The sequence below is a fragment of the Alosa sapidissima genome, chromosome 6 (assembly GCF_018492685.1).
Source record: "Alosa sapidissima isolate fAloSap1 chromosome 6, fAloSap1.pri, whole genome shotgun sequence".
Taxonomy (NCBI): domain Eukaryota; kingdom Metazoa; phylum Chordata; class Actinopteri; order Clupeiformes; family Clupeidae; genus Alosa; species Alosa sapidissima.
The window spans coordinates 4,803,104-4,815,975 of record NC_055962.1 but is presented as its reverse complement, the minus strand read 5'-3'; the positions used below and the strand labels follow the sequence as shown (position 1 = coordinate 4,815,975).

The following is a 12,872-nucleotide window of genomic DNA, read 5'->3' as shown; positions in this document are numbered from 1 at the left end:
ACATATTTTACATTGTACATACTGTTTGCGTACCACAATTTGAGAACCACTGTTTATACCTACAACCAATTCATAACTATTACTGGAACTACATCAAGCTGGGTACCAAGTTAAGCAAGTTAAGTGACATTGTACGATTTCTGTGTGATTTCACAGTCGGACAGAAATCATGGACGTTGTACTGGAGTTGTGCCGCGCCCCTGTCAACTAGACCGTTTAGTGTAAGGTGCCAATCTTAACGGTTTAAGTCAGTCGGAGTAAGTCTTTTTCTAGTTTTCCTGTTACGACAATATCAAACATGTTTGATATTATCGCAACTCTTAGTTGTGGCTCATTCAAATAGTGACGTGAACAATGTAAAAACGATAGTGACCTCGCTCCAACACCAAATAGGAAGGGGCAAAGTAGGCGACAGTTGTAGCATATTTTATCAGGTCCCTTGCCAAAGGTGCCTTAATCAAGCACCATGCAGTCTACATTCATAATCTAGGTGTTTGATTTTATACACCTATGGTAAGAGACCTGATGAAACCCATGAAAATGAAAATTGATAAAAACTTTATTAGTTATTAGTATAAAACAAGTTATTAGTCGGCTATTCCACGTGACGGAACAACTATATCAGATAGAGTCACGCATGAAACAATGCTGCAGAAACACGAAAATATGACTGATATGAGTAGGCGATCATTTGAGCTCCTGTTATCTATTGCACGATGGAAAATAATTTAAAGAAATCTAGTTGCAGTCTTGTAAATAGTGACCCTGCAAGATCCCTAATCTTTGCAAAATCATGCAAAGTCTGTGACTTAAAACTCTATTACTTGTCTTCAGACTTCTCAAATCTTTGCAAAGTCTGTCAGTGTAAGGCAGGCTTTAGCAGACACAACAATCAAACAATGTTATGAAGAGCACATCCTAACCATATTGTGCTGGTTCGTGGCCTGCATCCTCATGTCATAGGCTGTGTGACGGGCGTTCTGCACGGCACCTGGTCGGTCTCGACCCCCCAGAGCCTGGGGAGCAAACTGGCCGGAGAGCATGAAGGATGGCTGTTGATGCTGCTGCTGCATCTGTGTGGGACAACAAGGCAGGAATGAGAATTATAGCTACAGTTCTGTACATTAACTGGATATTACCATAGTAACAGAACACTTCCGGTGGTGGTACTATGGCCAAAGGGTACAGCATGACCAAAAATAGTAGCCACGTTCTATTCCGATTAGGTGCTTTAGAATCTTTGATCGGAATAGCCATTGTTGCCTACTTTTCCTTGAGAAGATACATCAGGCAATCTGATTCACCGTATGGCTGTTCAATCGGAATAGGAACAGAATACAGCACCTCTTTCTTTGATAAAAATTCTAATCGGATCAGGCTTTTTTTTCCAGATTGAGGTGTTTAGATGAACATTTTTATTTCGATTGAGTCGTTATTCAGCTTCTCATCGGATTAAAAAAAAAAAAAAAAAAAGTGTCCATGTAAATGTGGCTAGTGATCATTAAAGAAAACATGATAGCGCCGACTTACTTTCATTCGCTTCTTCTTGTCCTTCATCCTCCTTTTGAAACTCTCCTGCAACATCAGAGGCACATTTCAGAATACAGAACCATACGATTAGCATTATCCCAACTGCCCTATGATCAAATCAATTGCCCAAACGACCTTACCCAGAAGAATGTATTTTACAGATGTTTTTTTTATTTTTATATACCAAAATAAGAATTTAGAATAAGATCAGACTTTCCAGTTAAGCAATAGTTAAAGGATAACTACATGGTGACCTTAACTGCATAAAGCATTTTCTTTTGTAGACCATTTCTTTACACTTACAAAGATAAAAATACATCAGTGTATCTGCAGAGACAGATGTCCAACTTCCCATAGTAGCACAGATGTGTAATGATTTTTTGAGCCTAGTTAATGGCTTAACCCTTAGAACCCGATTGACGCAAAGTGCGTCAAAAAAACACAAAACACACCCTTTCTTCTCTGTTACATTGCTCCGGAACTGTTCATCGCAGCGAGATGAAACCTTTATTGCATGACAGAGGAGAAGTGGGGCTTTCCAACGAGACTACACACCTGTCTGTACGATCAAGTATGAAAATGTAAAAAAAAAAAAAAAAAAAAAAAAATTAAATTAAATCAAATTGCATCATATTAACAGTCTACTTCTCTGCGTTCACCTGCGCACCCATTACTCTCGTTTGAATTACTCGCGAACCCGTGATCGCATAGATATGGCAAGCATATCAGATGAAAGAGGAGACACAGGGCTATCCATTGGTACCATGTATATCGATCCTTCTGGCTTATAAAAGCAGACGATATGACTGCAAAATAATAACGTCATGTACACAAACCAATGCTGCACACCAATTGCTCTCGTTTGAATTACTCGCGGACCCGTGATCGGATAGATATGCCACGCATGCCAGATGAAAGAGGAGACAGAGCTATCATTTGATACCAAGTACATCCTTCTGGGTTATAAAACAGACGAAGTGACAGCAAAATAATAACTTCATATTGCTGGACTTACCCCACGTTTTTGTCTGTTTTTGTGGCAAAGCATGTTTATAATCCAACGCTATCGTGTGTTTCTCTATGGCAAAGCATGTTCATAATCCGGTTTTGAGATCCTAGCAAATTCCTGCATGGCATCCAATTCAAGGCTCACATTGCATCCCAATTTGTTCAACAAAGAAACATCTTTTTGCCTTTACTTTGTTCATGGCAATGCAGTAATAAGTTGAGAATCATTATGAGTGCCTACACCATAGCCACACGCAGGCTAACACGCAAACTCGTGTCAAGTCAGGTCAGATCAGTTCGTGTCATAGATATGGAGCGCAGAAAGGTCATTTTTCATCACTAAATAAAAAATGCCATTTATTTCCGTAAATCACACGCCACATATTTCTGTAAATTGCTCAGCCCCAGAGTATCCCTCCAATATGGCAATTATATTGCCAGATTCAGGACAGTCATGAAATGCACGTAGAGCTATGAGCTTGCTGTGGTGAGATACATGTCAAAATATAAGAATTTTTATAATACGCTTTTTGTATTTTAATTCTCCAAAATAAAATCAATGCTAGTACTAATACATGAAATGATGGCAGATCTGAATAGCCTAGACTCTGTTGAAAAAAACAATATATAATATGTGTGTGTGGCCCTTACAATGACCAGAATAAATCCTTATGAATAAAGGTAGTGAAAATGCCCTAAAAACAGCTTAGGGTTCTAAGGGTTAAAAGAGTGATGTAGCATAGTGAAGTTGACATAGTGAAGCTGACTCCATGCTATATGCCATTTAGTTGTAAATGAATATTCCAAAAGTACTCAAAACTACCCAGATTAATGTTGTTTTAGTCCTTCATGAAAGTGCATCATCATCATCCATCATCATCATCCACTAGATCCATTCTACTATATTCTAATTAGTATAAATATTAAAATGGAAAAGATCATAAAATATACAAATATAGAAACATCTAGCACAGGTAGAGTTGTTAATCTGGCAAAGACTGCTATAAAGCAACTAGGGGCAACAGAATGTTCTTACATCATCATCTTTGCGCTTCTTGAAGATGTTGTCTTCGGCCACTCCCACAGCCTGCATGATCAGCTCAACTCGCTCAAGGTTGACAAAACCACTTTCTGTGAGGTAACCCTGTACACGCAAACACATACACAATTAAGATCCAACAGCAAGCGAACTTGAAGCAAACCTATTCAACAGGGCTCAATAGGTCTAACTCTGTGCCTGTGTCAAGTAGGCAGGGATGGATTACTGCACGGGCCTACCGGGCCCAGGCCCAGGGGCCCAAGGGGTCAGGGGGCCCTGAAGCCCAAGCCTATGCATGGAATCATTGCTTCAATATCAACAAATCAGGATGTATGAATCTGATTGAATTTATTATCGGCCATCCCCAAAATGCACCAGAATACAGGAAATCACATCAGACAAATTAAAAATGTTCTGGGGGAGGACCCTCAAACTCCTCCTCCCACATATGTGACAATTAGTGGGGGGCCCTTAATACATCTGGGCCCAGGGGCCCGAAAGTCCATAATCTGCCATGCTTCACAACGTCATTGACGATTCACTATACGTTGGATTAAATCCATCAGTGTACACAGAGTGGATGGATATGCCACAAATAACATGTAATCGTAGCCTAATAACTAACATCTGCAAAATGTTCTCTTTTTTTGTGTGCCGTTTTTCTTCTGACACTAGTAATGTTTCTTCAGTTGTTATGATAAAAGCAATCTATAAACATTTCATGTTCCATCACAGTCCTAGAGAGACTCCTGTTCCTCGAAGACTACTCTGCATCTAGTAGCTCTGACCCTGATCTATTACTGGAGTGCAGTAAACAAAATTAGAAGCTAGGGCTGGGATGGTATGGATTTTTTCTTACCACGGTTGGAAAGCAAGAAATTACCGTGATCTCACGGGATATCGCTTTCGGGTTTGCTTCATCTTTTGATAATAAGTTTTGAAGTTTTGTTTTGAAAGCCTTGAATCCATGTTATGAGATGGTTCCTCACATTACACATCACAATGTTACACACTATGTGCAGGCCAATGTTTCACAGATTTCCTTATTATTTGTGACGAGCTCAGACCCGTGGTAGGCGTCACATGACAGCGGTATTGCGATTACCGCCCCAGCCCTATTGGAGGCACCCAAATGATGTGTGGTGCACCTTAATGAAAAGGTTGGGTGCACCAGTGCAACCACTGCCTAGTTAGTCTGAAGCCCTGTAGTCAAGACGCGATGAAGTAGGATGCATACTCACCCCGGTCTTGTGCACGACGTCTTTATAGATTCCAACTAGTCGATCGATAGCGCCTTCTCTACAAGTCAAAGATAAAACCCACACAATACCAATGAGTCAAATCGGGTCAGCAAGGTGACCAAGCCAACTAAGGGCTTAATTTAAAAACATCTGACTGGTATACAGTAGCTTTGTGGCTTCACCTGATTTCTAGGGACGGTAGATGAGGCAGGAAATCATTTCCCACAAAGAAGCACATGAAGACCCAGTCATCCACACTCCGCTCAAAGTCAAACGGAAACGGCAGGCTAGCCATGGTCAACTCTCGCTCCAAGTACTGGGAAGAAATGGCAGAAAATGACACCCAATTTCATGAGGCAACTACAAAAACAAAGCTGAAAATCAAAAAGGTTGATTTTTTAAAAAAAGGACGTACCTCTCGCAAAACTGACAATCGAATAAAGATGAACTCCTGTTCAGAAACTGGTATATTGTCTGCAAATTCATCATGCTGGCATCAAACACAAAGAGCACAGTGAGCACAGGAGAACGACCATCAGAGCATGTTCAGAGCAAGAGCACTGGGCGTCCGTTGCTGTAGGTGTCGGATGGCATCTCACCTGGCCTTGCTTCTCCCTGGGCATTCCCTGGCAGTCCTTGATCTCGTGGCCGATCTGGCCGCACAGGGCACAGGGTCTCGGCTTGTTGGGCTTGAATTCTTCACGGATGATGGTGAAGTTGGGCTCATGTGTGGCCAGCCCCAACATGATCAAGTCAGCTAATCAGTGGAACAGGAGGAGCACACCAGGAAGTAGAAAGAGAGAGAATATATGTTCAACCATTTGAAAAATTCGAAAAGAAAGGCATCATAACATGGGGCATGATGCATGTGACCATATGGACATAAAAGAATAATTCCGGTATTTAGCACTTTGAGTCCCATTTCTGGTATGTTTTGGATGAACTAGAGTGGTGGACACCGAAATTTTGACGATTGGTCCCGTCTCGACTTTTCTGACTCGTTTTGAATCGCCTTTGACCACTTCAAAACTGTGCAACTCACCGAGTGGTTAGTGTTTTTTCTAAATACCGGAATTTTCCTTTAAATCAAGTGCCCATGAAAGGTAGCCTTCTTAAATGCCCTTTTCCCATACATGCTAATTACTCAGACAAGGCCAACCTTCAGCAAAATGAATACTTTTGATCCACTAAAAAAAATAAAAGAAAACAAATAGCAGAAAGCACCAAGGTCCTCTACACATAATGAGATGCAATATTTGTCCTCTTTTGTTCACTAAGTGCATGGTACACTACTGAATGCAGCTGCTTTTATGTTGAGCGTCCGCCTGTAATTGCCTTCATTTAAAAACAGTTTATCTAGACCGTACTTCCCCATTTAATATGCCAGTTTGATGCAGCCAACCTCCTCAGTGCTCATATCAGTGTTTTCATAGGGAACAATGATCTCCTCTCCAGCAGCAAGATCATCTAAAACAAGCTACACAATACTGCAATTTATGGGTCCTCCACCCTCGCACCACCCTCCACCCCCTCGGACTGGCCGCTAAGCATTAATCAGTTCAGTGCAAATGCTTGAGACTTTTCAAACTACTTTTTAAAATGACTTCTGCATGAGGGGATGCAAACTTACCGTCTGCACCGCAAAGGCAGTGATGCGTGTTTGGGTCATGATGTGGCTGAGCTGTTTGAGAAATAAATAAGATGATTTATTAAGCACTAGATCCATTTTCTAAAGGAACTGGGAATTTGGGAAAATTACTTGAGGGAATTAGAACTGGGAATTTGGGAAAATGACTTGAGGAAATTAGCAGAGTAGTGATTTTTACCTCTTTGCCTTCGGATGAAATCCATAATTTTATGTTCACCCTCCCCAGGAACACTGGCATCTGACAGGAAAACCTGTTATGGAACACAGAACAGAGATGGATGACCACCAAACTTATAGAATGTAAGAAATATTACTTAAGCCATGCATAGATATCAACCTGAATAAGTAACAAACTCTTCTTTATGGAGACTGGCAATTACTTGCAGACTTTATTTCATGTTAAAAACTAATTTCGGGTCTTTTGCTGAATGGTGCATGTAACGGTGCCAACAAGCACAGGGCAATTATACATTTATAACTACCAATTTTTACATATAATTATTTTCGACAGCCTTGAACACTTCTATGTATATTTTTATATTAGTTATACCTGTGCACTACTCTATGTGGTGGTGCGGATTGTCCCCTGGGGATCAATAAAGTGTTTTGAATTGTAATTTGCTAGCCTGCTGCAAATAGGGATGCGATACTAGTCACAATATTTCTCGTCAAGGGAAAAATCTGTCCCGTGGAGTAGCATCCAGCTCTAGCCAGCATGACTGAGGAGTTTGACGAAATGATTTGAAAAAAATGTGCCGGATTGTGGCCACACTTATACCTTTACTTAATGCTTTATAATCAATACTTGTATAATGGCTGTAACCCTATTACGTCAACCCATTCTTGCACGGATATAGTTTTTTTTATATTACCATGCAACTCTTATACGTCCTTTTTTATTTTATGCTGGTCTCTAGACTTTATTCACAGAGAATCACAGGCTCAGTCCCTGCCTCAGTCATTGGAAGCGCCTCATGCTTAATCACCCCTAAGCACACTATGTGGATACTTTTTTAGACTTTATCTAGATTTAGTGTTATTTAGTATAATTTGTATTTAGTATATTCTTTATCTTCTACTGTCCTCATTGCTTAGTTGTGTTTTTTATATTATATACTTTTATTACTTTTTCTGCCGTTAGTGAATGTTGTATGTGATGTCTGTATGCTACTGAGACCTTGAATTTCCCCTTGGGGATCAATAAAGTATGTGTGTATGTATCTATCTATCTATCATTAGCATAGAAGATGCCCCAGCAACTTCTACATTTCTTGTGTAGTAACATTTTGGGTATCTGCTGGAAACAACTAGATATACTTCATTGTGGTACAAAATATGACCAGCGCTCAGTCCTGTACATCCTCTCTGCGAAAATAAATCACACTTGTCAATTTGGCTCCATCTCCTATAGAGCCTGACGATATGGGATTTCGAAGGCCGATACCCATTTTAGTATTTGAGTTTTACAAAAAGGTGGGGCATTATGTATTTGAATAGGCTTAACTATCTAGTTTCATAATGAAAGGCTCTTCATATACAGTATTTTTGTTCTGTGATAACCACATTGCCAACCACATTGCCACAATCTACATTTGTGAACAGTTTATACTTAATGATTATCCCTTTATGCAAGCAAAACATTTTACAAGTATGATGACATGTTTGTGCATGCCCATAGCCAGCCACTCTGAAACAGTGAAAGGCGATTCAAAATGAGTTGAGACAGGACCCATCGTCAAAATTTCGGTGTCTACTCTAGTTCATCCAAAACAAACCAGAAAAGGGACTCAAAGTGCTAAATACAGGAATTATCCTTTAATATATCTCAGTCAAGGAAATCTGACTTGCTTGACTTATCTGCTGCTTTTCACACAGTAAACCGCCGCATCCTACTATTCACTCTCAAACATGGGCATCAAAGGAAAAGCATACTCCTGGTTGGAATCCTACCTCACTGGGCGATCGTTCAATGTATTTCTTAGCTAGGACAAACGTCCTCATCTCACCGCTTTGCCACAGGGGTACCCCAAGGCTCGGTGCTGGGGCCCCTTCTCTAACCTTTACCCAACCCTATCCGTTATTCCTGCCTGATGACCCCACAATCTCAGATACTAGTCTCTCTGACATGCACATTGACGAAGGAACATCACCTCCAACCTAACTGCTCGTCTTCCCAGCCAAACAAACATACACCACAATATCATCATAACTTAACTCTTCCTCCTACCAAGGTTGTGAGAAACTTGGCCGCCCTGATTAATTACCAACAGACCTTCTCTGACCATTCCGTTGTTGCCTCCATTGACTGGTCATGCCGCTTCGCACTATTCAATCAATAAAATAAATCAGGGCGTAGTATGTACCCATTACCCAACCTAAAACAAGCCACCCAGGTCTATTTACAGACCATGGTCATCTCTCGCATTGACTCTTAACGCTCTCCGAGCTCGCCTTCTAGCTTGCTGGCACATCTGATTTTAAAATCAACCAAAAAGGGTGCATGTCACCCCACTGTTCATTGAGCTCCATTGGCTACTTAGTCACTTGCATCAAATTCAAGTCACTAAAGCTTGCCTACAGTAAAGTGATTGCTGGGTCTGCTCCTTCTTATTTAAGTGCCCTCATAAAGGCTTGTGTTACCTCTCGGCGACTACATTACTCCAAGGAATTTCCTCTGCCACTGCCGCTGATACACACGACAATCCAGACTATTTTCATTTCTTCCCCGTTGGTGGATCGACCTACCAAGTGTTACCAGAGCTGGGGCCTCCCCCTCCATCTCCAAGCTCTTGAAGACCCAAATCTTCCGAGAGTACCTCCTCTTCTAACACACATAACCTAAAAGGCACTTCCCGTTTTTCATCCTTTTAACTTACTTACTTCCATTCTACCACCATCTCCTTTGGCCACACTTTGACTAGTACTTAAACTTCTGCACTCCTCCCTCTGGTACCTGTATTTATTGTTGTAGCATTTATTGTTACCCAAGGTCTGCTTTGCAATGTAGCTAGAATGTTAGTCACTTTCTATAAAAACACTGAATAAATATAAATACAATTCAATAATAAATGAAGATGTAAATCTTGCTTTGATGGGTGATTCTAGGACAATAGAATGCTGTTGTGTCTGAACAAAAGGTGTAATCAATGGTCTGATTGTTTTGTTTACAAATATTTGCTGGAGTCTGTTGTAAAACCACACACAGACACACACCATGTTGCTAGGTTTTTATATGACTGCACCAAACCTAGTGTGCACAGACAACTTATTATCACTCACTTATTATCAAGATAATGCACATCACCACCCATCCACACTTTAACACTTACTGTAATGTTGCGCCATCCTGGATCATTGCTCAATCTGTCGGCTACGTAATATCGGAGGCATTTCGCCAGGTTGTCCATAAACTCTGTTCCCTAGGAAAGAGGATTCAGTTGAATCATTAACAACTTATTCTAAATTGGAAATGGTCCCCCCCCCCCAATTAGGCACATGCCAAAACCTGGAGACACTTACTGGAGTGATGCAGTTGCTGTCAAACCTCTCCTTGATTTCATCTGGCGGAAGGTATCCTCCTAAAATAAAAAAAGGCAAATCCATTAAATTAAAAATGCTTTATGACTGTCAGAGAGAAGCCTTCTCTCACTTTAGTGCTTGTTGCAGAGCTTCCAAATGTATGCAAGACATGTCTGATATGAACACCTGGATGGAAAGGACCTCAAGGCGGCTACACGGCATGCGCTACGCCCGCCGCTAGGTTGAGCTAAGGGACCCAAAGAGTTTTGTTGTGCTTGCTGCCGGGTTCAGCGCAAAAAGCTACGATTTACAGCGTGCTGTGGTCAAAGTTCAACATGGTTGAACGTCGCTCTTGTGCACCGCAGTCAGCAAAATGCCGCTTGAGCTGCGGTTTGCTCGGCGCAGTGGAAGACCAGTTCTTGCTTGTGTAAGCCATCAAAAACAATGGGTTTCATAGCGCATTTGTGCCTTCATATGAACAGCTGGATGGAGAGGACCTGACATTTGACCAAGGGGGTCAAATACAACAGATGAATTAATCATTTTGACAAAATCTTTTAGTCCTTTTGCTGATGTTTATGATACTATTAGACCTTTAAAGATGTGCAAAGCCTCATTCTGATAAATAAAGGTCCATAATCCAATATACCAAGCACCCATGAATACTGCTCCATCTATTCACTTACAGCAATGAAGTAGGGGTGTAAAGGTACACATATTCGTACCGACCCGTTTAGGGACAGGTTCAATACAGATGTGTACCGAATGTAAGCAGTCTTAATCTCTAATCAACAATAGGCTTTTTTGCATGCGGACCATGTTTCAAATTCAAGTTTCCACACAAATATATAAGTGGCGGACCATATGCCAGTCTACTCAGCTAATGTCAAAAAGCATGACACCTTTTCAATATCCGTTGAGCATCAGCAATATTGTCAGTGAATTTTAGGCTGGAGTACCTAGAGGTTTACTGTACTGAAAAATCAACCGAAAAGTGACTTCAAAATCGAGATGAGTACAAGTATATATACTCTTTTGATCCTGTGAGGGAAATTTGGTCTCTGCATTTATCCCAATCCGTGAATTAGTGAAACACACTCAGCACACAGTGAACACACAGTGAGGTGAAGCACACACTAATCCCGGCGCAGTGAGCTGCCTAAAACAACAGCGGCGCTCGGGGAGCAATGAGGGGTTAGGTGCCTTGCTCAAGGGCACTTCAGCCGTGCCTACTGGTCGGGGTTCGAACCGGCAACCCTCCGGTAACAAGTCTGAAGCGCTAACCAGTAGGCCACGGCTGCCCCAATGCATACCAAAGCGTGATTTTTGTGTACTGTTACACTACTACAATGAAACATCAACAACAAACTTGACAAAAGCCAGTATTCTTGATGCACCCTGTTCACCTCTGATTTGCCTTTACAACATCGCAACAGCGCAACTTCTCTGACACTCAAAATGTGTGTGTCTGTTCACCTCTCTGGATAATCTCTTCCCGCATTTTCTGCTTCTCCTCCACAAGTTCCGCCCCTTCTTTAGAGGCCCGGAATCGCCTTGATCGCTGCTGATTCATTTTGGCACGAGGGGCCTGGGAAGGACAGGTATGAACATATGACAGATCAGAATGACGTGATGTAATCGGACAAACTAACATGGCTATGGGTGATATGAATCCAATGTACTCACGACTCCATCTATAGCCATGTACAGAACTCTGCGAGGTCTAATGATGTTGAAGAGTCGATCGATGTATTCGAAAATGGCCACCATCATCTCATCCTCGTTTTTGGGCGCTGGCCTGTTGGATATTCAATTAAGTTTAACTGGCTGAAAAGACACCCAGATAGACTTCTGAGAAGGGCTGTAGAACCAAGTGACACTTACTTGTCCTCAGGATGTGTGCACGGATGGATAATTCCATTCATATCCAGATACAAGTTGTCAAACTCCACTTCATTGGGATTGGGTTTGCTAGTGTCAACAGGTATACGTACACCATTGCATTCCTTTGACTGCAAGAGAGAATTTTCGATTAAACACCTTGCGAACACTTTCTTCATTCATTTAGTCATTTATATAACACGGTATGTTACAATAAAGGATGACTGAGTTGCTGACAGTAGCGTAGCGTCTGCTACTGTGCAGGTACCCATCCTGAACACCACAGGTGAACGAACGGCAGCGTTGTCTGAACTGTTTCTGCAGTTTGACAGTCACCATTAACCATAATGTTACAATATTATAATCACTAACATACCTTAATAAAACAAACATGGCCGAGAACATTGAAATAACTTCTGAGCTTATAATAAAATATTTGCCTAGTGTGCTCACTTAGGTAGGCAATATTAGGCAGCTCACAATTGTATTCGAATCATGTAACATTAACGTTAGAACTGTATAGCTCTACACAAGCTAGCCAACTAGCTTTTGGATAACTAGCAAGCCATTTATAACATTTGCGTGGTAGCACCTCATTGCGACGAACGGCAAAATAGCATTTAAGTTATCGTAAAAGGGCATGGGCAAAAGTGCACAGCATTACAGACGCGTAACTCTCTGCAACAATAGCCCAGTCAATGTGCGTAGTTTGGCTATGTATTTAGCCAAATAGCTAATAGCTACAGCATCTCTCAGGAAAACAAACGCTTACCTTCTCCTCAAGGCAATGCACTATTATGGATGGATATTTCCTACTTAACCAACGGAAAAATGCAGGGACTCCCATATTGTATAAAAGTCGAATTCCAAAGTAGTAGTTGCTTTAAAAAATTCTCAGTTAAAAACAACGGGTTTTTAGGCTAGAAAATCTAGCCAGTCAATACAACACACAACGCGTTCTAGCTAGCTAACTTGTAGCGTGTTTGTAGAGTGCACTTCCGGGCTA

At 41.2% G+C, this 12,872-nt stretch overlaps 1 protein-coding gene across 1 annotated transcript in view; it reads right to left on the bottom strand.

The window, feature by feature from the left end:
• Positions 1-12,856, bottom strand: part of xrn2 (5'-3' exoribonuclease 2) — a 42,637-nt gene extending 29,781 nt beyond the window's left edge. Inside the window, exons 1-15 of the mRNA XM_042095627.1 lie at positions 12,639-12,856; positions 11,870-11,997; positions 11,672-11,783; positions 11,462-11,573; positions 9,986-10,044; positions 9,796-9,885; positions 6,645-6,717; positions 6,449-6,499; positions 5,418-5,575; positions 5,234-5,308; positions 5,001-5,134; positions 4,819-4,876; positions 3,575-3,682; positions 1,531-1,575; positions 924-1,073 (exon numbers count right to left, since the gene is read on the bottom strand). Of these exons, the coding sequence (XP_041951561.1) occupies positions 924-1,073; positions 1,531-1,575; positions 3,575-3,682; positions 4,819-4,876; positions 5,001-5,134; positions 5,234-5,308; positions 5,418-5,575; positions 6,449-6,499; positions 6,645-6,717; positions 9,796-9,885; positions 9,986-10,044; positions 11,462-11,573; positions 11,672-11,783; positions 11,870-11,997; positions 12,639-12,713 (1,428 nt within the window). The 5' untranslated portion in view covers positions 12,714-12,856. The remainder of the gene's footprint in view (positions 1-923; positions 1,074-1,530; positions 1,576-3,574; positions 3,683-4,818; positions 4,877-5,000; positions 5,135-5,233; positions 5,309-5,417; positions 5,576-6,448; positions 6,500-6,644; positions 6,718-9,795; positions 9,886-9,985; positions 10,045-11,461; positions 11,574-11,671; positions 11,784-11,869; positions 11,998-12,638) is intronic.
• Positions 12,857-12,872: the final 16 nt, after the last annotated feature.